A 24,351-nucleotide genomic window follows, 5' to 3' on the forward strand; every position below is an offset into this window, starting at 1 on the left:
ACAGCTCAGACCCTAGGATGGGCTTGAAAGTTGTGCAGGCCAGTGCCATGGCTGAGCTTCTCTGGAATCACTTACATCCCAAGGCTGCCCGGCTGCATCTCTTAGATGGGCTGATGCTTTGCTCTCTTCTCATCGGAATCCTGGCCTTTGTCCAGTTGAAGCTGCTCCTCAGACTTGCATGTCTGGTGTAAGAAAGCACTTGGGATGCGAGTGCCCAGGCTCAAAAGTCTGCCAAAGCCCTGCCTGTACTTGGGCACTGGCTTGCATTCATGAAGGTAATGAAACAGAAGGGCCCTGGGGTTGTCTCGCAGGAGCTGTGTGCTGCTGATACAGCATGCAGAGCAGGATGTGCAGGCGTCATCTCCTGAGCCACAATGTGCCTTCACCCTGTGGGGTCTTGTTGTCTTGCAGATGGATCATGACCCAAGGAATCCTGCCTACATCGCCACCCAAGGACCACTTCCCGCTACCGTGGCCGACTTCTGGCAGGTGAATCTCTTTTATGAAGTTTTTTTTTTCTTCTAACAGTGACTTTTTAATAAGTTGGCCATGAATCATGCTGTGATGTTAAGTTGGTTCACATTTGCTTAGAGGTATGCATTAAATGCTATTTGATGTCAGAATTTCTAACTTTTATTTTCCACCTTTCCCCCCAAAACCTGAGTATGAAAAATTTCTTTTGAGACATGACTGCTTTAGAAGTCTTATGTTTTCAGCATTCTGTAGTTTTAGTTTATAAGATATAAAGAAGTAAAATCCACAAAGGTTTAAACTATTTATATTTTATCCCACAGGCGCTCTAAATTGATAGTTTTGTTGTTGTGAGGATAGCTCTAAATTGATAGTTTTGTTGTTGTGAGGATACTAAGTGGTTCCCAGATCACAGTTTGTCTTCCTTGTGGATTCTCTGTAATGTGTTGGCAAAACCAGGCCTGGTTCACCAGCATGTTCAGTATGATCTGGAGTCACCCAGACCAAGGCATAAACGCTGAAAATCAATGTGAACATCAGCTGTCAAGATCGACCCGAGGAAGGCAAATGGATTCTCCCTTTTCCACTTCTTGTGTTATCTCTTCCCCAGTCAGTGGCCGTGTGACATGGCCCTGTGGGTTTCCTGCTGGAGTACACAGCAGCAGCAGTGAATGGGAGTAAGCTCCTACTGTGTGTCAGGCGTGCAAGGTCACTGCCTTCATTTGTGCTGATGGATTCTGTTCCCAGAAGCCTATGTTCCATTTCCAACCTGTCCACTCAGTCCTCTCCTCACCCTCTCTACCTAACAGAAGGAAGTGTGCCTCTCTCCTCCCTTGAGGATGTTTTTGGCAGGGGTTTTCTGAAAAAGCAAGGGAGAAGTTGGGGACTCATGGAAGACCCATGAGGCTGGCTCCCTGGCTGCCTCCTCAGAGTCAGTGGGCTGTGAATCCAGACACTTGAAGATGCCTGTGTCTGTACTGAACATCTTCAAAAGGCCAATGTTACATGGAGAGGAGGAGAAACTTGGCCACAATCGCCAAGGCTGAGCCTGACTGAAGCCTTTTTACGGAAGCATGTGCCGGTGGTCCAAGTACTAGGGCTATGTTCCACTGTTTTTCCCAGGCACAAATACACAGCTGGACTGGACATGGAGCAACTTGCACATGAACCAGTACCTGTGTGGATGCTAGTGCTGTGTTACCCACTAGACCACAGCACTATCCTTGGGACTTTTTGTTGTATTGTATTCCGTAAAGAATACAATATAACAACAATTTGCATTGCATTTTCATTGTATGAAGTATTATAAGTTATATGAACATGATTTACGGTATGTAGGAGAATAGCTGAGGTTATGTGCAAATATGCCATTTTATATAAGGAAATTGAGCATTTGTGGATTTTGGTGTTCTTGTGGGGCCCAGGAACCAATTCGTTAATAGATACTGAGGACCATCTTTGATCACATTAATATTCAAGTATCAATATCCCATGTTGTGGGCAAGGCAGGTGAATATCTGAGAGATTACCTTGATGAACTCAGGTCAGCAAGGAAAAAGCCAAGATTTAAAATATGGTGTGACCATCTCCAGTTTCTAAATTTGCTTGTGTCTTTGCTTTTGGAAAAGAAGTAAAATGCATCACCGTGTTGCTCTATTTAAACTCTGATCATTACATAGGATGTTGGCATGAGAGTGGTTTTGAGGACCCACCACTCAAGGGATGGTTGAATTTCCCCCATGTTATACCCATGAAGAGCCATACAGCCCAAGGAAGAATTTCCCATGTGTCATATCATCCTGGGACAATGTCCTGTAGAAGGATGTTCATCCTCGTGCAAAATGGCCTTCTTGAAGTAGGATCTCATCACACTTGGCCCTGCTCTATGAACTGAACCCCAATCCATTCAGAGCTGTTCACCACTGTGCATGTTCACCTGGGGTTGCTTACACTCAGGGAGCAAGACGAAGAACATTCTGCATGGTGTGATGGAGCAGGGAGCATCCTCAGAGCTTTAATCCACCAAAGTGCATGTGGTTATGTGTGTCATTCAATGCCCCCAAATATGGATTCTTTCATTTCTACCAATCTGTGGAACCTGCCATTCACTACCAGAGATATCACTTCTATGTGCAAGAATCCTCTTGCCATCAGAATCACAACTTCTTGAGGGCGTTTGTACAGTAATAAATGCTTCCTGTCATTAACCACTTAGCCTGCACTGGGTGACATGGTAAGGCTTTACTTGTGTACATATGATCTTTGCAATCCCATGAATCTTACAGGCTCATACTTTGCGCAAGTGAACATACTAGTAAATCTGAGGATAGGCTATTTTTCTTATCATATTCCGGCCCTGTTGTGAAAGCAATTCGTCTTTTTCTGTGCTTACAGCCCCTGCAATATTTTAGAGGGTTTATCAATGAATTCTTGACATGGGTAGGAAATATTTCTATAATTACTAGAGAAAAGTGTTTTTTTCTTTAAATATTTATGTGAAAGGGTAAGTTAGAGAGAGGAAAGGACAGAGAGAAAAGGAGACCTTCATCTGCTGGTGTATTCCCCATATAGCCACATTGGTGAGGGCTCAGCCAGGCCAAAGCCAGGAGCTTCTTCAGGGTCTCCCATGTGTGTAGAGGGGCCCAAGTATTTGGGCAATCTTCCACTGTATGCCAGTCCCATTATTAGGGAACTTAGTCGGCAGTGGACTAGCCACTCCTCAAACCAGTACCCATTTAGGATACTGTTGCTGCAGGTTGTGGCTCGAGCTGCTACACCATAATGCCGACCCCCAGAGAAAAAGTTCTGAAGTGAATATGAGGTGCAGGATGATCTGAGACACATCTCAATCAGAACTTAGGAAACGTGGTTCTGATCAAAGAAAATTAGGAAGGAAGGAGGAGGCAGGGAGGGATGGTCAGATGGGGAGAATCATTAAGCTCTTAAAACTGTGTATATAAAATGTATGAAATCTGTTCCCTGTATGCCAGTTAAAAAGTGTCCCTCAAAAAGTAATGGCTCTTCTGATTCACAAAGATCTTGTTCTTAATCTGCCCAGTTCTGCGGGGTGTTCTGGGCATAATTCAAAACCTTTGGGAAGGACTATCCAAGCGCCTGAAGAAACCTATTCAACTTGACCTCATTCAAACTCTTTTGACCATGAAGCTGCCATTACCACACCCTTTTCCAACTTGTGGGTACTACTTCTGTGTGAACACAGTGAAGAGATGTTCACCACTGGCACAATAAAACCAGGCAGAGCAAGAGAGAAGAAATTGACTTCTGGGGAGCCTCGTGTCTGATCGGCTGGCCTCATATGTCTTAGAACGGCAGCATCTATCAGGCACAACTCTTCCTCGAACAATCACTGTATGTCCCAGGATTAGCATTCTGAAAAACTCAGTGTTCAGCTTATCTTTGCCACTTGTAGCTAGCAGAGTGCATGCAGAAGCAGCAGCACCTGCCTCTAAAACTGCTGGGAATATAGAACTAAAGTTCAATTTGAATGCAGTTCCCCCAGATGACATCTCCTCGTCTGGATGGATGGCCTCTCTTAAACTGTGGCCCAGGAACTTGGAACACATCAGGGGAAAAAAAAGGAAAACATCTTCTTTTCCTCCCACACTTTTGGGTGAGGATTGGACTCTGGGGTTTGTTATCTGTTGATGATGAGTGAGTCTCAGCCACAAAAAAAGAGCAGGTGTGATGTGGCAGATGAGAAAGGCCACACTCACTTCTTCTGGCTGTTGATGAAAGAGTGCAGTAATCCAGGCAACTTCAAGTACCAGAGCTATATCCTCTGTGCTCAGGAACAAGCTCACGAGAGTGTGTCTGCCTGGAGGCTGCGGGGGACTCTGTTCCAATCTCTCCCCAGCGTCCAGTGTTGTTCTCAGTCCTTCGAGTTCTTGCCACATCACCTGTTTCCTGCCTCAGCAGTCACAAGCCTATCTCATCTCCGTGTGCCTGTGTGTCTGTGCCCTATTCCCCCTCCTTTTAAAGAAACATGAGGTACTGGACTTGGGGTCCCAGCTGACAGGAGACCCTTCCCATAACTGTATAACATCAGCAAAGACCACTTTCTGAGCAGCATCATAGTCACAGTCTCCAGGTGGGCATGGATTTCAGGAGGACACTGCTTGTCCCCATCTCCACCCAGAGTAGCGGTTTAAAGGAAAAAGTATCTTTACTGAGCGGTGAAATTGGTGCCATGACCACATGGTAACTTGACAGTAGACCGCTGCTGAGTTCAGAAAGGGTATTAGGAAGCGGGGACCGAGAGGAGCAGCAGCATTCCAAGGCTTCGGCCAGAACTGAGTATAAGAAGGTTCAGGGGGCAACTGCACTGGCCTTTGCCTCCAGGTGAATGTCCGGGTCTCTCCCTCCCCACTGGGCAGCACCAACCTTTGCACCTTCCGTGTAGCTCACATCACGCCCTGCCAAGACTGCACCCCCAACCTTGCTCTTGTCCTTTCTGTTGCCTTGGGCAGCTAGAGCACGTAGTGCTGAGGTGATAAAGCAGAGAAAGGGGCTGACTTTGCAGGCTGGCTCCACTCCATTGTCCACTGGCTAGAATTCTTTCCCTAAATCTGTACTATGCAAGTTACGAGTTTGATTTCTGAAAAGTGTGATTTGCATGAGGAATTCTAGAATGGAATGTTTTCTGGGAGGCAGACAAACCTCTAACGAGGCTCATGTCCCTCATGTCCTGCTCACCATTCACAAGAATGCTTGCTTCTCCTGTCCTGGAGGGAGCTTTATGGATCTGAGTTAAGCAGCAGGTACCAGGTTCAGTAGAAGGGAGGATGTAAACCGCTTAGAAGGAAGGGAAACGCACCCAGTTGGAGGAGTGAGTCATTTTGTCACTCACACAAAACTTTTTTTCCAAAGTATGGGACAATCTTGGGCCACCTTGTGTTCAATTCCGGGGTCAATATTCCAAAATGTATGGTGACACACATCAAAACAGAAACAGAGACCACAGAATCAAGTAAAAATAGCCAGGATGGTGAACATTTTGAAGGGAAAGAAAAGTCATCTTCAGTGGACAGCAGTATCAGCCAGGTCCACTCAGTCGGCCTGCCCCAAGCCACCATCAGCCATGACGTCATCCCCTTGACCTTGGGTGGGGCCCTGTAATCACCCTTTTGGGATCACAACTTACACTCCTTCAATCTCAAGGAGGGCTGTTTATGTTCTAGTAACTTTTAAATTAGAAGCATTGGATTTGCTTTGTGAGGGCTTACTTGTCTGTAAGTATTTCTGAAATAACTTCAGGAAGAGTGGACCCAGTACCCCAGCCTTTGACACCCACAGGTGTCAAGCTCTGGCCGATATGTACGCAGTGTTAGGGGAGACTGGACAGCAGGAAACGAAGGAAGGGAGAACGAAAAGCCCCTTTCCCACTGTTCTGACCCCTGTAGCTCTGCAGGCACGCATGGCAGATGACGGCGCTCCAGGTCCAGGAAATGCATTTTTATCTCTAGGGATGGCTGCCTCCCACCTGCTGGCTGGGGAGTCTGTTGAGAGAAAAGACACATGGCTGTGTAAAGGAAAGGACGAAGGGAGAAAATAATGCTAATTGAGTTCTTTTATGCTCGATCCCAAGGCAGGTACTTTTAGGTACCTGACTTCATCTGACCCGCCTAACCACCTGTGCACGGGCTTGCGATGAAGGCATGGAGACAGGCAGTAGAATGGTGGATGCCAGGGGTTCAGACAGGGAGTAATGGGGAGTTAATGTTTACTGGGGTCAGAGTTTCAGTGTGAGAGGATGAGAAGGTTTGGGGGAAAGAGGCAGTAGTTGTAAAACACTGAAAATGTCCTCTGCCACCCAGCTGTGCAGTCCAAAGCGATGTGTTGCATGCTATGTGCCCACATATTGTACTGCTTTGTACCTACAGAGAGCCAGGAGAAAGTTGGAGGTCAGGGGACCCAGAAGCTCTGCCCAGGGACACACAGCAGGCTTGAGGCAGAGCCCATGTTAAAACCAGATCTGTGTAACTCAAAAAGGTATTTTGCTGTCATGACACCTTTAAAAGGGAGAAAGGCTCAAAGAAGGATGAAGGAGTAGTGTTCTTGAAAATGTCTCTGTACTCCAGGTTGCTATAAGGTGGCGGTTCCTCATCCTTGAGTGCTGGAACATGTGGAAAGTCATGAGTGATTCCCCCCTTTGTCTCTCCCCTTCCCCCAAGAACAAGAAGAAATAGCAAATTTAGAAGCAATGAGTTCACCCAATTTTCCCTAAACCTCGATCTTTCCCACCCCGATCAACCATGTAATCATTATTTAAACATACAAATTAAAAAAGAAAAAGAAAATGTCTCTATAGATGAGAAAGAACGGGAAAGAGCTTTGACCAGGGCAACTTCCAGCTTTCGTAGAATAGACATATGGCATGCGAAGAGTTGCATGCTGATTCTCAAAAGCCAGAGTTTGTAAAGCTTGCATGCTTCAGGCTGTGTGAGGCCAGTGGGAGGTTACAAGGGGAGGAGGGTACCCCGGCCTTCCCTCAGGACAGTGAGGGGTGTGGTGCCCTGAGCCCAAGCCCACTGGACCAGCCATGTCCTGCTGGTTACCTGGGGCATGTAGAACAGGAATCTCTGACAGAAATACAGGCAACATGGTTGGCCAAGCTCGAGTGCATAAGCGATGTTTGCAGATGTGGAATACAAAGCCAGGATAGTCGGAGTACCCAGCAATGGGACAGGAACAGCAAAGCCAAGAGGAAAACTGGCAGATTTAGCCTCCCCTGGCCTGTTTGTGAAACAGGCTAACCTTTTTAGAACTGGATCTCAGGCATCAAGCACCTGTCCTGAATTGGCAGCTGTGACATAAAATCCAAAGCATAAGCACAGAGCGCACACTCAGATCAGACAGGCAGGTACGTGTGCACCAGGTGCCCAGTCAGTGCCCGCCCTGCTGTTCTCATCATTCTACCTAGGGAAAAAAAGAACCCACCTTCTGGCTTCCAGTTTCCATTTTCAAAATGCATTCTATGACGAAGTCTTAACCAGTGGACTAGTTTTCTTCTTCGCAAGGATTGATAGACTTGATTAAAATAAATCTTCATGCTGTTTAGCATCCATCAGGGTTCTCCCCGTGGTGAAGAAGACCTTCTTCTGAGCTAAGTACTCTGGGATACTCACAAAATGTCAAGGTTTTTCCTTCTACGTACCGGTTGCCCAGTAGGGGATGAGGCAAGAATGTGGGAAGCAATAATTAAGAGCTAATTACCACCACATGAGCCAGCTATGCGTGAGGTGCCTGCAGGCCCAGGTTGATGGTGTGTGTGTGTGTGTGTGTTTGTCACATGCCTGTTACCAATAGCATCGGTCCAGACAAAGGCTGCCTCGGGTTCCACAGTTTCTGGGTAGGCAGCCTGCCTCACCTAAAGTCATCCCTTTATGGGCAACCCCATCAAGACCACTGAGAAACAAGCCTTGGGGCAGCCTGAGGTTGACCTCAGCATGGCCTCTGTGAGGACAATGGCCCCAAATCATGCAACTTTTTCCCCCCCAAAGATTTATTTATTATTTATTGGAAATGCAGATTTACCGAGAGAAAGAGAAACAGAGAAAAAGACCTTTCATCCGCTGGCTCACTCCCCAAAATGACACAATGGTAGGAGCTGAGCCCATCTGAAGGCAGGAGCTTCATGTGGGCCTCCCATGTGGGGGCATGGTCCCGTGTGTACCATCCTCCACTGGTTTCCCAGGCCATAGGCAGGAATCTAGATGGGAAGTGGAGCGGCCAGGACATGAACCAGTGTCCATATAGGATACCAGCATTTGCTGTCAGAGGTTTAGTGAGTTGAACCATCATGCCAGCCCCATCACGTTTAAAATAAGTGTCTTAATCCCATAAAGTGGCTCTGTTCTGCCAGAGCCAGCAAGTGGCCCCTCAGCCACTCTAGACCTTGCTGAGACTCACCGCGCACAGCGTCAGGCGCTGCCGGCTCTCACAGACAGGTGGGCCTCAGCACAGCCTCTCCTCCTGCTCCTCAGGCCAGGCCTGTGAGGGGCAGGTGTTGAGCCACTTCCCATGATCTGCTTCTGAGAGTAGGTCGCCAAATGCTTGTTGTCAGTCCCTCCTGGCTGCTCATCCCAGACATTGTCGGAGTCCTGAATGACACAGGAAAGACTGTACAGATAGATGTCAGACAACTGGGAAGTTCTGGCAGACTGGCAGACTGGCAGCAGGAAATTTACCCGAGACCCTCTTTAACATACTGATGGGTCAGTTTTTAAAAACACATTATTTGATTAAAGGGCAACACAGAAAGAGAACAATGCATCTCTTAGGAAAAACATGATCTTTCATTTCTGTGAATTGCATGTACCATAACCACCGGGATAAGGCATTTTAAACATTGGGCCTTGCTGGATTTTTTTTCTACATAAATTTACAACCCTTTAAAAGTGAAGGACAACTTTTGTCTGGTTATTTTACAAAGGCACGTCGAAGACTTGGTGGGAAAGGGAAGATGGGGAGATGTTTGTTTTAAGGCAAAAAAAAAAAATTAAAACCCATGAGTAATTTTTGCAAAATGTGCTTTTTGCCTGAATTTTTTGAAGACTCCACATACCTAAATTTGGACTTTGGAAACAAAGACTCAGAAACTGCTTCTGCAGTTCTGTTGTGTGTCCGTTGCCATGTCAAGCACATATACTCCTTTGCCACATGCTTGTGGAAATTTAGAATTAGAGTTGGGGAGATTATATATACACACGCAAATATAGAGTTTCTTTTTTAACTGATTTATGTTGATCACAGCTGAAAACATCTTGGTCGTCCGCCTTTGTATGTAGTATCAGTTTCTTTGTATTCCTCCTCCTCTTCCCTCCTCCCATCCCCTCTTCTTCATCTTGTCTTGCTTCACAACTGGATCTGATGAATTTATGTCAGGTCTTGGACTTGAAAACGCAGCTGCTTAAAAAAAAATCAGGAAGCAATGTACATGTTTCATTTGAGACATGAGCACAGGCTGAAGTTGTTGTGTCTTAAGCAACGCTCCCTCTGACCCAGGTTGCTTCCTGTACGTGTCAGACACCTGCGAGTAAGTAGATCTGTAGTGATTCATTGCATTCCAAGTGCACTTGGAAGGAGTGCACACCAGCTTTGGGAACCTCCCCAGCTAGGAGGGGATCCCAGAGGGGATCCACACTGCCCTGTTGGTACATGTTGCATCTTTCCCAAAGAGCTCCCTCCTGATTTCCAATGATGTTAGAATTTCTTTCCCTCTTCTACCTGGGCACAAGTGTTGTTGCTGGTGGACAGAATATTCCAGAGTCCACAAATGAGTGAAACCATGTGCTGTGTGTCTCTGAGCCTGCCTCCTTTCATGTACCATCAAGTCCTCCAGGTTCCTGCAGATCACTGCAACTGACAAGATGTCACACTCTTTTTAAAGGATGGATAGTGTTGCATCGTTGGTGTCTGTCGTGTCTTCTCTACCCGGTCATCTCTTGATGGACACCTAGGCAGGTTCAGTAGCCTCACTGTTGTGTGTAGTGTTGCAGTGAGCATGAGGTTGAAGGTGTCACTTGAGCACACTCATTTCATTTCTTCGGATATATACACTCTGAAATGAGATTGATGGGGCCTGGCAGTGTGGCCTAGCGGCTAAAGTCCTCGCTTTGAACGCCCCGGGATCCCATATGGGCCCCGGTTCTAATCCCGGCAGCTCCACTTCCCATCCAGCTCCCTGCTTGTGGCCTGGGAAAGCAGTCGAGGCTGGCCCAATGCATTGGGACCCTGCACCCGCGTGGGAAACCTAGAAGAGGTTCCTGGTTCCCGGCATCGGATCGGCGCGTACCAGCCCGTTGCGGCTCACTTGGGGAGTGAATCATCAGACGGAAGATCTTCCTCTCTGTCTCTCCTCCTCTCTGTATATCTGACTTTGTAATAAAAATAAATCTTAAAAAAAAAAAAATGAGATTGATGGACCACATCAATGTTTTGAGCTTTTGCGAAATCCCCTTACTGGTTTCCAGTGGTTTTTCATGCTCATTCCCACCAACCATGCCACAAGGGTTCCCTTTTCTCCACTTCCTCCCCAGCACTTGCTATCTTGTGGTTTTGACAGTTGCCACCTATACTGATTGTGCATTTGTGTGTCTTCTGTTAACAAGTCTTTTAGATCCTTTGCCCATGTGGTAATCAGGTTATCTGACTTTGTGTGCTATGTAAATACTTAGTACTTGTAAAGGACTACAGGGTACTCCTATGGACTTTGTGATGCTTTCCATCTGCTTTGATAGTGTTGATGGTTTCTGGCATGTCTGGGGAATGTGATGGGTGGATAAGGACTGATGGATCAGCCTGTGTATTCATTTCCTGGGATCCCTGTACCACAGATGGCTTGGCTTGGCTTGGACCAGCTGAACTGTATCCTTGCCTTTGTGAGGCCAGAATCCACAATCGGGGCTGCATCAGGGCTAGCCCAGGCTCCCACCAAGGTCTCCAGGGATGATTTTTCTCTGCCTCTCACAGCATCTGGTGACCTGGCATTCTTGGACTGGGATAACATGGCTTATTTGGCCTCTGCATGCCCCACCCCAGCCTTGCCCTCTGTGTCCGCGTTTCAAAGGGATTTCTTCTCCTAGGAAGGACACAGTTGCGTTGGATTAGGACTCAGGCCCAGCAAATAGGGCCTCATCTTAACTAATTATATCCACAAAGTTCCTAGTTCCAAATAGGTCATGTTCACAGATACCAAGGCTTTAACTTTCAAGGAAGACACAATTTGACCCATAACAAAAATATGTGTAGTCTGATTTTTTTAAGATGTATTTTTATTGGAAAGGCAGATTTACAGAGAGAAGGAGAGACAGGGAAAGATCTTTCATCTGCTGATTCAGTCCCCCAAGTGGACACAGAAGCCGGAACTGAGCCAATCCAAAGCCAGGAGCCAGGAACTTCTTTTGGGTCTCCCACATGGATTCAGGGTCCCAAAGCCTGAGGCCATCTTACTGCTTTCTCAGGCCATGAGGATAGAGCTGTATGGGAAGTGGAGCAGCCAGGACATGAACTGGTGTGTGCAAGGTGAGGATTTAGCCACTGAGCCATAGCTCTGGGTCTTGTAGTCCTGTTTTAGTTTTATTTTTAGGCCTGATTTCATTTATTGAAAAAATAGAATGATAAAAAGAGAGAGGGAGGGAGGGAGGCAGACAGAGATAAGGAAGGAAGAAGGGAAAGAGGGAAAGAAGGAAGAAAGAGAGCTCTTCTGTCCACTACAACAGCCAGGATTGTGCCAGGACAAAGCCAGGAACCCAGAGCTCCATCCGGGTCTCCCATAAGGGAGACTTAAGCACTTGTACCATCCTCTGCCATCTTCCCAGGCCCATTAGTATGGAGTTGGATCAGAAGTGAAGCAGCCAGGACTCACGCTGGCACTCCAGTATGGGATGCTGGCATTGCAGGTGGCAGCTCAGCCCGCTGTGCTACAGCTCCAGCCCTGATAGGGTTTTTTTTAATGACATCAGTAAACTTGGCTGGACCAAATAAGCCATTTGTATGCATGCCACATGACTTGGATAAACAGTCTAAAGTAATGAATTTTTGTTTTTCCACTTGCCTGCTGCTGCTGAGTAACAAGAAGATCCTCTTACAAGTTAACTTGGCTGTAGTTGTTATCACAAGTTTCCTGGCCTATGTCACCTGAGTCATTCAAGATGGGTGAGATCACAGAGCTTAGCAGCAGACTTAGCCAGATGCTCTGCGATAGCTGGGCACCCCTGCCCATTCTTTCCCTACATCAGGCAGGCACCAGTGAGGAGGAGATGGGAAGCATGAACACCCAATTGCCATTGCTCATCACCCCTCACCCCAGGGCACGCAGAGTTCATGTTTACAGCATCCTAAGCCTTCCAGCAGGGAGTAGGAGAAGGGGGAGGAGAACTTTTCCAAGAATGGTTCAGGTACATTTGAGAGAAAGTTCACAGAAACAAATCTTTTCAAATTCTCCAAAGCACAGTGCCACTTGCAATGGCAATGCTTAAGACTCACTCATAACCCATATCAGTACCTTATTTGGTCCAGGATGGAGTCATCTGCTTCCTGTCTGGGAAGTGTGATCCACTCTAATTCCTCAAGTTCAGATTTCTGCAGCACACCCGGAAGCACTCACACTCCTGCCTAGAGCCAGCATTTCCAGTCTTGTACTGATGTCCACTCCAATGCCTGACACCTGACAGGTGCTCAGGGTGTCCAGTGAGCAGCCAGAAGGCTGCACATGCTGTGTTCTCTGATATTTAACTGAGTAGAAAATGTTAGAAATGGCCATTTTTGGAATTTGGCAGTCCAGGTCTTGAGTTTTATGAACTACCTATTCCAACAGACTGCATGAAGATGGAATGTGGATTCTGGGTTACTGTTTCAGTTGCTAGGAGACAAAGTATTAGATTTCTCAGAGATGTGTCAACAAATAGTGCCTTTCTTGTGTTAGAAGTCATCTGTCTCTTACCTGTAAACAAAGAATAAGCCCAGGAAGCAGAAAAGTGTGAAGCCTCTCCCTGTTTAGGAATGAGAACTTAGGTACCTGCACATTTTTACCAATATTCTACATTCCAGGTCAAAATCCAAACTCAGTTTTTCCCTGTGTGCTCTGAGGCAAAGCTGGGAGGACCCTGTGGTTTAAGGCAGAAAATAGGGCCCTGCCACTCTTCCCCTCCTAAGTCGGGCTGCCTCACTCAGTTCAAAGGAACATGAGCTAGCGTCGTGGGATCCAAGAGCAGCTTGCAATGGCAGTGCCCAATTGGGTTACCCATTTGTTTGATTTAGTAAATCCCACTTCCTGTCATTATACACAGTGACCTAAAAAGAAATATTATTTCCCAGAGCGCCTTTGTGATTGTTTGTTTAAATTAAGTTTCATTTGGATTTCATCTTCACCAAATCTTCAGGGAATCAGTCCAGCTCCCCCTGATGAAGTGCCATGCGTGTGAACCAATGAGAGAGGCTGCCAAATTGTGGAGAACCCCTCTTGAAACAAGGGAGCCCCATAATGTCACACTTGGGTGGCACAAGCTGAGTGCTGGATGATTAGTTTATGGTCTGGATCATTGTGTTTTTATTACACTCATAAAATCTGTGTTTCTCCTCATTTTCGTAATGGCTTCCATGAGCTTCTGGACCTTCTGAAGGCACATTAAATGGTTCTGTGATGGGGCGGGAGAGGGCAGGAATACCTGAGAAGCTGGAAGTGAGGAACATGCTCTGAATTCCCCCTTTGGGGTTGGAATGCCACGAAGGAAGAAGGAAGCACACAGGTAGCCTGGAGCCCCGTTGATACCTACTGGTGAGCATCTTTGTAAGTGGTTCAGTAATTTCCACTGACTTCCAGCATAAATGGCACACAGAAAGGCACCTCAAGGATGTTGACTGTCCCTATCATAGCAGGGTGTCAATCAGTGTTTAATATTGGTTGGAAAATATCATGGCCATATCTGATTTTTAGAATCTCACGTGACATGAATGATGAGAGAATATTGTGTTGGAATTTGTAGATTGAAATATATATGAACAAGCACTTCATTGGATTTTTGTATTTGTATGCATATTTTAAAGAAAACAAAGCTCTCTTGGATTCCAAATCCAAATTAGAATGCAGTTGCTGATAACTATTTCTGTGAAGTGAACCTGCAGGAAAACACTTGTCTTCACACTGCAATCTAATATACTGATAAAACCTAAAAATGCCCCCCCCAGCAGTGTTCCCCAGAGAATCTCAGAATGCAGCGTCATACGCTGCATGTGTCAGACCAGGGCACCAAGTTTTCAGTTGTGTGTGCAGAAAAGTCGAAGAGGATGGCATGAGTCAACACGTTTTTATATGTCCCTGGTATCTTGGGGGCCATTTTAATGGAGCCACCATGAATTATTGAATCCATTTTGAGGAGCATTGCAGTATTTGGCCCCAAGAACGTGACATTTCAGCAGTAAAGAAATGTCGCTTCTGGTAAGGTACCTGGTGGGAGATCTTTTGGAGCTGGAGGTTTTCCACAGCAGCCTGTCTCCCTGGCCATGCACAATGTCTTGACAAACCCTGGGAAGGGAGGCTATGGACCCACGTCTGACAGTGTGGCCAGGTGGTCAGCATTTTTTTGCACTATATTCTAGGAAGTTTCCTTTAAGGATCAAAAGTTGAGAAGCCAAACAGCCAGGGAGGTATTCAAGGATAGAGAATGGATTCCCGGAATTTTTTTTTAAAACATTTCATGGAACATGCAAAATAGGGGCCAGGGTGTTCAGAGAGGCACAGGCAACTGCAGAAACAAAGTGTCTGATGAAACTGATGGGTTTCCTGTGAGTGGAATAAATGTGGCCTGCATCTCTGAGAGTGGTCATTAAAGCATCCTGCAGTGCCAAGAGAGTCATAGTGTGCCCACCGGCCCTTCTTTGTCTGCAGATGGTGTGGGAGAGCGGCTGTGTGGTTATCGTCATGCTGACACCCCTCACGGAGAATGGCGTCCGCCAGTGCTACCACTACTGGCCCGATGAAGGCTCCAACCTCTACCATGTCTATGAGGTACTTGGGTTCTCAGCACCTGGGGTCAGGCCCCACCCACCCTGCCGTTCCGGGACAAGGAGAGGTGGATCCCAGAATCCCTAGTCCTCTGGCAGCCATGGGCAGTCACCCACAGACCAAGGGCAGTGCCTGCTGTCCTTGGGGAGCTCCAGGTGTCACGTGGTCAGGAGTGACTCCCACCCTGGGCTTGGCTGTGGGGTGGGAACTGGATTCTAGGGTGATGGCATCATACATCTGAATGCTGACGATATTTCAGAGACTTCCCTTTCTGGGGTGCACTGGACCTTGATGCCCAGCCTGTGGTTTAAAGGAACCAAGGCAGTGTTTTGATTGCTTATTGATTCCGTTTACTGAGCCGTGTGGTGTTCCCTGTGCCTGATCTCAGGGCGTTGTGTCTGCAGCATTCTGACCATTTTGTCCGAGGATAGCCCGCATACCTAACCTGCGTGTTTCTTTCATTGGGTTCCCTACCCCCATCAGGGACAAACTTGCATTTCAGCAAATACCGAATGTACCTTGTGTCTCTTCTGCATTCAAATTAGTCAGAATGGGAAGTCCCATGGAAGTAAAAGTTTCAGTGTGAAGCTTTTTTCCTCTAAAGGATGCCACAGTGGCTTTTTTTGTCACTGGCAAGTAGGCTCAAATGGGATTAACGACTTAATCCAGGTCCACACCTCTGAAGCTAATGGAGTCTTCTTTTCTGAACTGGGTGTATGCCACACTGGGCAGAATTTCAATGAGAGAGGAACCACTGGGAAAACATGTACTTGTGTTGCTGTTTTTATTCGAAAAATTTTCTCCGTTTATGCTTCTTGGACATTTCTCACTTAGAGATATTAAAGAGCTAGAATAGTTTTGAACTATAACACACATATTTTGTGACTTCCAAGCCCTTAAGCAGCATTCAAACACACAAACACATACAGTGCCACATCTGTTGCATGAACTGTGTTCAGATCGAAAAGGGGGTAAGGCCTAAGGGAGCCCACAGCTGCTCTGTGAAGTCTGTCGGCTTTGTCCCTTCTGTGCGTTCATGATGCCTCTACCTGTCTGTCTCCCTTCGCTCCTTGCCCACACCCAGGTCAATCTGGTCTCCGAGCACATCTGGTGTGAGGACTTCCTGGTGAGGAGCTTCTATCTCAAGAACCTGCAGACCAATGAGACACGCACGGTGACCCAGTTCCACTTCCTGAGTTGGTATGACCAGGGAGTACCTTCCTCCACGAGGCCTCTCCTGGATTTCCGAAGGTAAAACCCAGAGCCCACTGGCAGGGGAAAAGCTGTGGGGAACAGATGCCAGGGAGGAGGGAGCATTCATACCCAGGAGCCTCGCTTCTGGGATGCCACTCGCTCTAGGATGTACCATCTGCGTAGAACTGGGAAGGGAAGCAGAAAGGAGGAAAAGGAAGGGTGGGGTGGGAGGAGTATTATGTTAGAGGTACATGTTGATTGTGAGGTACTTTCTAGCTTTAGTGGTATAGAATATGAGTTGGAGAGTAGGTATCATAGAACCATGGGATTTCTGATAAACTTATGCCACGGACAAAGAGTCTGCAAGTTTATAATTTATGGGATATTGATGAACGAAACCCATTTTTTTTAGTTTGGGTAGCTCATCTGCTGGCCTGTAATGATGAGCTTTAGCAAATGTAGGCCCAGATTCTAAAATGGATAATCTTAGACAAAAGCCTGAATATAGTTAGCACATGACTATATGTATTTTTAGTGCAATTTTGAAACTGACAGCTTATATATATGTATATATTTATCCATTTTTCTTCCTATCATTGCTCTAGCCAATCACCCAGTAAGTTGTCTTGATTTTGAAAGTATATTCATTGAACTCTTGAAGTGAATGCTAGACTCTGCCTTGCAGGAAGGGGTGACAATGAAAAGAAAAAGCCAAGTTTAAGCCAGAAGCCTGACAAGGGTAATGGTTGGTTGGTGTTAGCTGTTTAAAGGCAGTCCATGATTAGATGGCCACGTAAAGCCATCCAGCACCCTCAATGCCCCCCTTCTATGTAAACCTGCCTGCAAAGATGAACATCCAAACCCGGAACTCAGTGCTAGGGAGAGCTTGTGGTTGAATCCAGTGTAACGTGTTATCCTGAAGTGACTATGTCTGAACACTTACTTTTTCTTGAGTCTGCAGTCACGTAATTCAAGGGAGGTTGAAAAGACCAAGCATTGCCGTGAAGATGGAGTTTTAGACTTCTCTGTAAATTTCTTGACTTTGTGTGTTACAGATGCCAAAGTGTATTATGATACAATTGCTTCTGCCTTTTAGTCTATTTTGAAAAGTAAACAAACAAAACCATAGTCATTGGGATCCTTCTTTGGATCAGCTAGCCTGTGCAAGAGCTCAAGGAGACACGTGAATTGGGTGTCACCTTCCATGACCCAAGTCTGGCCCTGTCACCTCCCCTAGGATGCAGAGATGGATCCAGGATCACGAACACATCATAAAGCAGCTAATATACACAGCTCCTTCCTAACCCATCCTCATTTCCTGGCCATTTATGTACACTTTTCTTAGCATAAATTTCTTTCTGAAGATATGCTACATACAAATCAGATTTAGTTCCTGAAGCAGAGTCTCCAAATAAAGTCATTCTTGGCGAGGCAGATGTAGCTACAAAGACAGCAGTTCATCTTGATGCCTGTCTGATGCTGCTCCGACGTGTTTGGGCATATATGCATGTGGGCATGTTCCTGTGCCTGTATCCATATATGGCATTGAACACATACGTCACCAACCCTCTGTTTACGATTCATCACGAAGAAAAATTGGATTCTCCGAATTCCCCTGTTCAAGGGACTAAGGTGGGGAGGGGGGCAAGAAAGTGGTTGTTAAAGGGAAAACCAACCCCAACCAGTGTGAGAAGCCTCTTCGGAGCAGGAAGCTTTCCTTGCTCACCACATGTGACACTGCCCAGGCTGCACCTTACACGCATCTCCTGGATGACTGGGACCAATGGTCACATACTCAGAATGCCTCACACTTAGACACATGTTGCTGAAGGATGATTGTCTATGTGAAAAAGTTTCCCCTCTGCCACCACCACAAATTCCAGCGACCAGAAATTGTGGGGGAGAACAGGAGGAGTGAAGAGGGGTACAGCGGCATATGAGGACACCAGCCTCTTCAGGCTCCTTTGGACCATAGACCAGACACCCTCACTCTGGTCTGGTGTGTCCACCAGGCACCGAGATGTAATTAAATGCTTCTGGAACCCAGAGGGAGCCCATTTACACTTTAAAGAGAAGCTGCTAAAAGATAATTAGCATCACATTGGAGGGCCTTGCTTTTACAACTTCTACCTCTCCATCTCTGTCTTCTCCTCTCACTCTCGCTGTGCGCAATGGCATCCACTAACGCTGCTCACTGTAAAAATGGACAAACCCTTACTCTGCCAGCTAATTAGCGGTGGCCAGTGTCATTTTTGTGATGTTGCAGCTAGTAATATGAGCCCAGTTGCATAGTCACAAAAGTGATCATTGGAAACTGTGACTGTGCTACAGGGACATGTGGGAAGCCCCCTTGTGAGCCTCTAACGACCTCTGACCTTTGCTTGCTGTTGGTTTGCTTGGCGGTCCGTTCTCACTCAGTGACCTATGGGTTGGTTTGTATGACTAATCATTCTCTCTCGGTGGATTTCTGCTGTCGAAGTCTATATCATACCAATTTTTCTTAATGTTGGAGACTTTCTGCTTGCTGCTGATTTGTGCTAAGAGAATAAACGGAGACCACTGTGCATTGCTCATCTCCATGAAAAATCTGCAGTCTCCATCTTAGGTCAACGGGACGAACACTGTGGCTCCAGATGCAATGATCCGCTTTTCCTCTTTGCGATGTTTCACAGTGTAATGACCCAGGTGCATGGTTCCCTGCAGATCCAACTCTCAGCCGTACCACCACATGTATTTCCGCTGCAGGTCTCCTGGATTGCTTGTGGTTGTTTATCAATAACTTTGATCGTGAGGCAGGCAGGGCTGATACGGATATTAAAATTACAGCGAAACCTTGCTAAGAGCCTGTCCCTCCAGCCAATCACATCATGTAGGAAATCATGCCTGCAGTATACCATAAAACCCAGACAGGAATCACAGAAGTGAAGAAGCAAGTGACAGCTAAGAGAGTAAACGGAGGTAGCCAGAACTGTAATTTACATTTTGCCATATTTCTTTGCCAGAGAGCTTATTACTACCTTTTGCCAAAGAGATGGCTAAACCAATGAGACATTCCTGTACCACTGACTTCAAACATTGGTTCTTTCTTAAACCGGTGCAGTTTTTTTTAAAGGTCTCTGGTTATTGTGTTTGCTTTTTAACCCACTTTTTGTGTGTGTGCTTGGTCCCTTCAAAGTGCTGACCGACAGACAAACATGTAGGCGTTGAGGTCAGTCCTGAAAAACAGATGGAACTGTCTGTCTAGTGCGAAGTGTCGTAGTGGTAGGGAAACAGCTGTGGTACTCCATGTTCGCAAGATTCAGTGACTGGGAGGGCCTGTAAAAGTGAAACTCCCCAAGATCTTCACAGCTTGACCCTACACAGACATACACATGTGTGTGTGCACAGGAACACACGTCACTCATGTCAATTCCCATGCATGTACACATGATGGCACTCATACCTTCTGGACTGGTAGACCTCAAAATCCCTGCACCATGAATCTGTTAACTGTAAGCTCACTTGGCCTTTGCAATCTGAGTCGGGAGTGGGAGATTATAGGAACAGCAAGGAGTGGGTCTATTTCAACCTGTTAATTCTCCAACAAGCAAAAAGACATTCTGGTATATAAATGCTTGTGATTACCAAGAGTTCATTTCTGCTTCCTCTGCCTTAAGAGCTCTCACAGAAATGGTGACGTGAGGTCACTGGCTTCTGTTGCCCAGGTTCCAGAGCCTTCTTCATTTTGGGGTGGGTCTCAAGGGTTAGGTGCTACATCCCTTCATGGGCAAGTGAGCACTGAAAGATCAACTTTGCCTGAACATTTTGGAGCTTTGACCATGGCCTTGCTGCGGGTGGAAGCATCTTACCTAGGCTCCGCCTGCCCCTGGCAAGCTCCCATCATGCTATGCAGGTCGAAGGGTTCTAACTTGTGTCACAGTATCTTGTTCTATGAACTCCACAGTAGAAGTGGAGAAAAAAAAGCAAGTGTCCTCTGTCTGGGCTCCATGATGCTGAAGTGCTTACTCAGTTCTACCAGAATGTTCACTTTCCCTTCTTTCTAGTGCACCTGTTCCTCTTGGCTTGTTCACAGCAAAAACAACCATTAAATAAATTTTCACTTGTGAATGACTAAAGTGCTAAGTGGACCAGCCTTTGGGAAGAAGCATAGTCTCATTTCTGGTCTAAGGACAACATGTTTTCTGTGCTGCTGCTTTCGAAACTTCTCATTTATGTTCTATTTATTGTAGGAGTGACTAAAATTGGAACACATACCTCCATAGCATGTATTTTTTCTTCCAATAAACAGAGATCTTGTCTGTAAATTTCTTTGTGCAGAATTATCTTCCTGAGAACTTTGATGTACTTTGTAAACATATATAGTGATTTTGCTGGATTTAAAAAAAAAAGTGAAATGAGTTACAAATTGTTTAATAACATCTTACATGCATTCTAATTATTCATTTTTGTGCTCCCGATATAAAGTCTGTTTTGGAATTAATCAAGGTTTCTCTGTAGTTTGGATATCCTTGACACAAAATGACAGATCAAAGCAGATCTCTCGGATGCTGCTTCTAGACAATACCAGGTATTAAATTCCAATATGGATGCAAGAGATTTTAAGCATAGCTGGTTGCAAAACACAAAAATGTTGGTGGAGAAGCTAGACACTCCATATCACAGTCAAAAGTCGGATCGATGGGGAAGAAAAAGAGGAAGCTTGGAGCCGAGGGCCTGGAAAGATGGAGCACAGGAGGGGGTTGTGCAGGGGCAACCCTGCATCTGTTGGCTGCAGCTAGAGACAGCAAGTTCATGGTTTTAAGGGAAAAAGTGTGAAAGTGTAATTTGTTTTAAATCTATGTCTGATAACTCCATATTGAAAAGACAAATAAATTATTGAAATGGTGTGTGTAATTTTGTTTTGTTTGTCTAAGTAAGCTATTGCAAAACGGTTTCAATGATGCAGACATTTTGCTTTGGCTGATGAATTAATTTGGAGAGCAGAGACTTTAGTCCGTAACTATAATTTTTATGTCTCTTTTTATTTCAGAAAAGTAAACAAGTGCTACAGGGGCCGTTCTTGTCCAATAATTGTTCATTGCAGGCAAGTAAAACTTTTAGCATGGATTAAGAAGTTTTTACTGCTTCAGAGATAAATTATGCAATTAAATACTGAGGTTGAGCTTCCTAATTGCTGAATGAATATATCTAACTGGCGTTTCTAAAGGAAATCAAAAATGCAAACTTAATATTTGATGCCTGTCTATTTATTGACTAAATAAAACTGGCTGTTCATTCCCTTTTACCTGTAAGAGCTTCACCTGCTATGTTCAATTTCCAGCAAGCCAATGGGTGCTGTGTAATAACCTGCTTGTATACTTCATGTCCTATCACCTCCTGTTTATCAAAACCCTCACGATGCCACCACACAAAAAATCGTTGAGACAACATTTTTTTTTTCCTGTTGCATTGTCTCAACCAAGAAGTACATTCAGCAGAGGTTTGGAACCCTTATGGACAAGGCGAAAAAAAATGCTTAGGGCCAACATTGAAGAGATCATTCCCAGAAGCACGCCATCTCCAGTGTACAGGTGCATCCGAGCCTTTCATGACTCATATATCCCTAAAGTAGGTTAAAATCCACAAGTGAAATCGGACCCACCTGGACAAACTCCTCTAAGGACACTGTTTCTACTGGACTCAACTGTTCTGAGTAAACACCTCATCCTTCATTTTTCTCGAACTGTCTTATAGGGTGCGCCTCTCTGCCTGCAACACAAAGGGAATCTGTTTCCAAAGATCAAACACCAAATCTGTCGATCCAGTCAGCAAGTGTGTCTGACTGTAAGACAGGAAGATGAAACCAAACATGGGTTGGTACCCTTAGAAAATAAAACAGACCCTCTCCTACACATACATGGACCAAGACAGACTACAATTAGGTGGGAGGTTTTGGTAGCTTATCTTACAGGATTTGTGTGTGAACTCTGCCTAGGAGAGATGTGAGAAAATCACTGGGCAAGACCATCCACCTCGGTCATTGGTTCCCTGCAGTGTGGACTGACCAGTGAGCAAGGCCTCCCTTCCACAATGACATAGCAAAGCACTCTACAGGAGCTGTGTGTGTTTCCAAAGGCAGCTGCCTCCAGCCATTTGTGGAAACACATTCAAGCCAAATGTACAGACTCTTAGAGATAGGTGATCCACCTAGAAGGAGAGACTTAGCAGTGATGGGAATGGCAGGCCAGCAGCCAAATCAGAACCTGAAGGCATGGTGGTTGGCCAGTTCCACCGCCTTTGAAGTCTAGAAATGGAAACACTGACTGTTTTTCTTAAAAGTTAGCAGTCGATTTTGCCAGGAGTGCAAATGTGAACAAGCCGCACAGGAACGCCAGTTATGGAGTGAGCACGTAGCCTGTCAGGTGGAAAGCAGCCTCTCTGGAAGGCGTGTGATTCAGTGGCAGCATTCTCCAGCGGGAAGGATGTGGCACAAGTTCCTAGGAAGAAAGGATGGCGCTGGGACTGCTTCTCCCCCCACAACCCAAAGGGCCCTTTCTTCTTTCACATTGGCTGCTGTTGAGACATTTCAGAACATTTTTACACCTCTAGTCCAGATGGTAAACATTCCAGTTATAGCTGGTGGGATGAGGAACAGACAAAACGAGAGCACCTTTTAAGGAATGTAATTAAAGGAGGACATGTATTTCCAAATCGGAGAGAGAGGACTCACTTCTGCAAAGGGCAGAGATGCAGCCCACGACCATGGGCCGGAAGTGCACCTGCCGACGGGAGTCAGCAGCATCCCCTCTCCTGCCGCAGAAATCACCCAGTCATCTTGGAGAAAGTGTCTGGCACATACTTTGAATGTCAATGCCACCAACTCTGACACAGTCCAACATTTCCTTCTTTCTCTTCTTGTCTTTTTCCTTACCAAATTTATCACATCTCTGGTCAAAGAGGGGGAGGGAATAGAGAAAGCAGCCAGTCTACCAGAGCACAATAGCTAATCCCCAGGAGCTGCACGGAGGGCTTAACGCTCTCTTGTTCTCCCTGCTCCTCCCCCTGGTGGCTCTCCCCCCCCATCAATCCCCCTACTTTCTTCCTCCCTCTTTCAAATTCATCTTCCAGGCCCCACTTAAGCATAAAGGAAGTAAATTGTCACTGGCTTTGTTGTGTGTTTGGGGGTTCACTGTGGACAGACAGCGTTTTCATTCTCTCTCCTTCTGTTGACAGTGACGGCGCAGGCAGGAGTGGCACCTACGTCCTGATTGACATGGTTCTCAATAAGATGGCCAAAGGTGAGACTCAGAAGTCTGGCTGCTTTGTTGTGGCTCGGAGACAGGATGGGGTTGCTATGGCAACACAGGGTGTAATAGTCACAGGAGGCCTTGGGGGAGAAAAAATTAGCCGAATGTGGCTCCCCTTTCCTGAATCATATTAAGGTGATTTGCAGCAAGCACGTTTGTTTTGCAAGATCCATCCTTTGTGGTCAGCCCGAATGTTTTCGGCACATAGTAGGTCCTCGAGGGTCTTTTTGGCACATGGAATGGGGTTAGCATCAGGGCTGAAGAAAATGCAATCTTTGAGTCTGCAGTGATGTATCAGATCGGAATCTCCTTGAAATAGTTCGTATCACCCTTGGCTGTTAGGAAAACAGCAGGATACAGATGTTAAGTCACACCGGAAGGCTTTACTAGTGATTGTCATGGAACACCCATCACCTCTCTCAGACATGGCTCTCAGTGCCCTTGGCCTACACCTCCTGTCGAGGAGGAACTGGGCCCCTGGACCTTCCCTCACAGTGATGGCACCCGGTGTCTTGGGCAGCAGGAAGCATCTCACACAGCAGCAGTGTGTACCCTACAGACATGCCAGCGTCTTCCAGGTTGCCCTACTGCGAGGCTTTTATCACTGCAGCCAAAGTATCCAGCCTCCCGTCCCCACCCCCAGGGCCCAGTTCCCCTGTTCAAGGCTGAGCATGGGGCATTGGGCTGTTTTGTTTCACGAGTGTTGGGCAAGCTCAGGGACAGCGAACCTGCAAGGTCATTTCTAATGTGTCTGTGGCCGGGTGACTTTGCGGAAGAATTAGTATTCCGTCTGCCTCTGTTTACTGATCACTGTGCTCATTGGCCCTCAGATGCCTGCGCGGCTCCCAGTGAAGGAACTCTCCATCTTTCTGTCAC

The 24,351-nt window shown here is 46.2% G+C and overlaps 1 protein-coding gene across 1 annotated transcript in view; it reads left to right on the forward strand.

Moving 5' to 3' along the window:
• Positions 1-24,351, forward strand: part of PTPRN2 (protein tyrosine phosphatase receptor type N2) — a 1,038,500-nt gene that overhangs the window by 990,551 nt on the left and 23,598 nt on the right. The window contains exons 18-22 of the mRNA XM_058660653.1: positions 412-489; positions 14,879-14,998; positions 16,080-16,246; positions 21,219-21,272; positions 23,402-23,466. Of these exons, the coding sequence (XP_058516636.1) occupies positions 412-489; positions 14,879-14,998; positions 16,080-16,246; positions 21,219-21,272; positions 23,402-23,466 (484 nt within the window). The remainder of the gene's footprint in view (positions 1-411; positions 490-14,878; positions 14,999-16,079; positions 16,247-21,218; positions 21,273-23,401; positions 23,467-24,351) is intronic.

Source organism: Ochotona princeps, chromosome 2 (genome assembly GCF_030435755.1).
Source record: "Ochotona princeps isolate mOchPri1 chromosome 2, mOchPri1.hap1, whole genome shotgun sequence".
NCBI lineage: Eukaryota > Metazoa > Chordata > Mammalia > Lagomorpha > Ochotonidae > Ochotona > Ochotona princeps.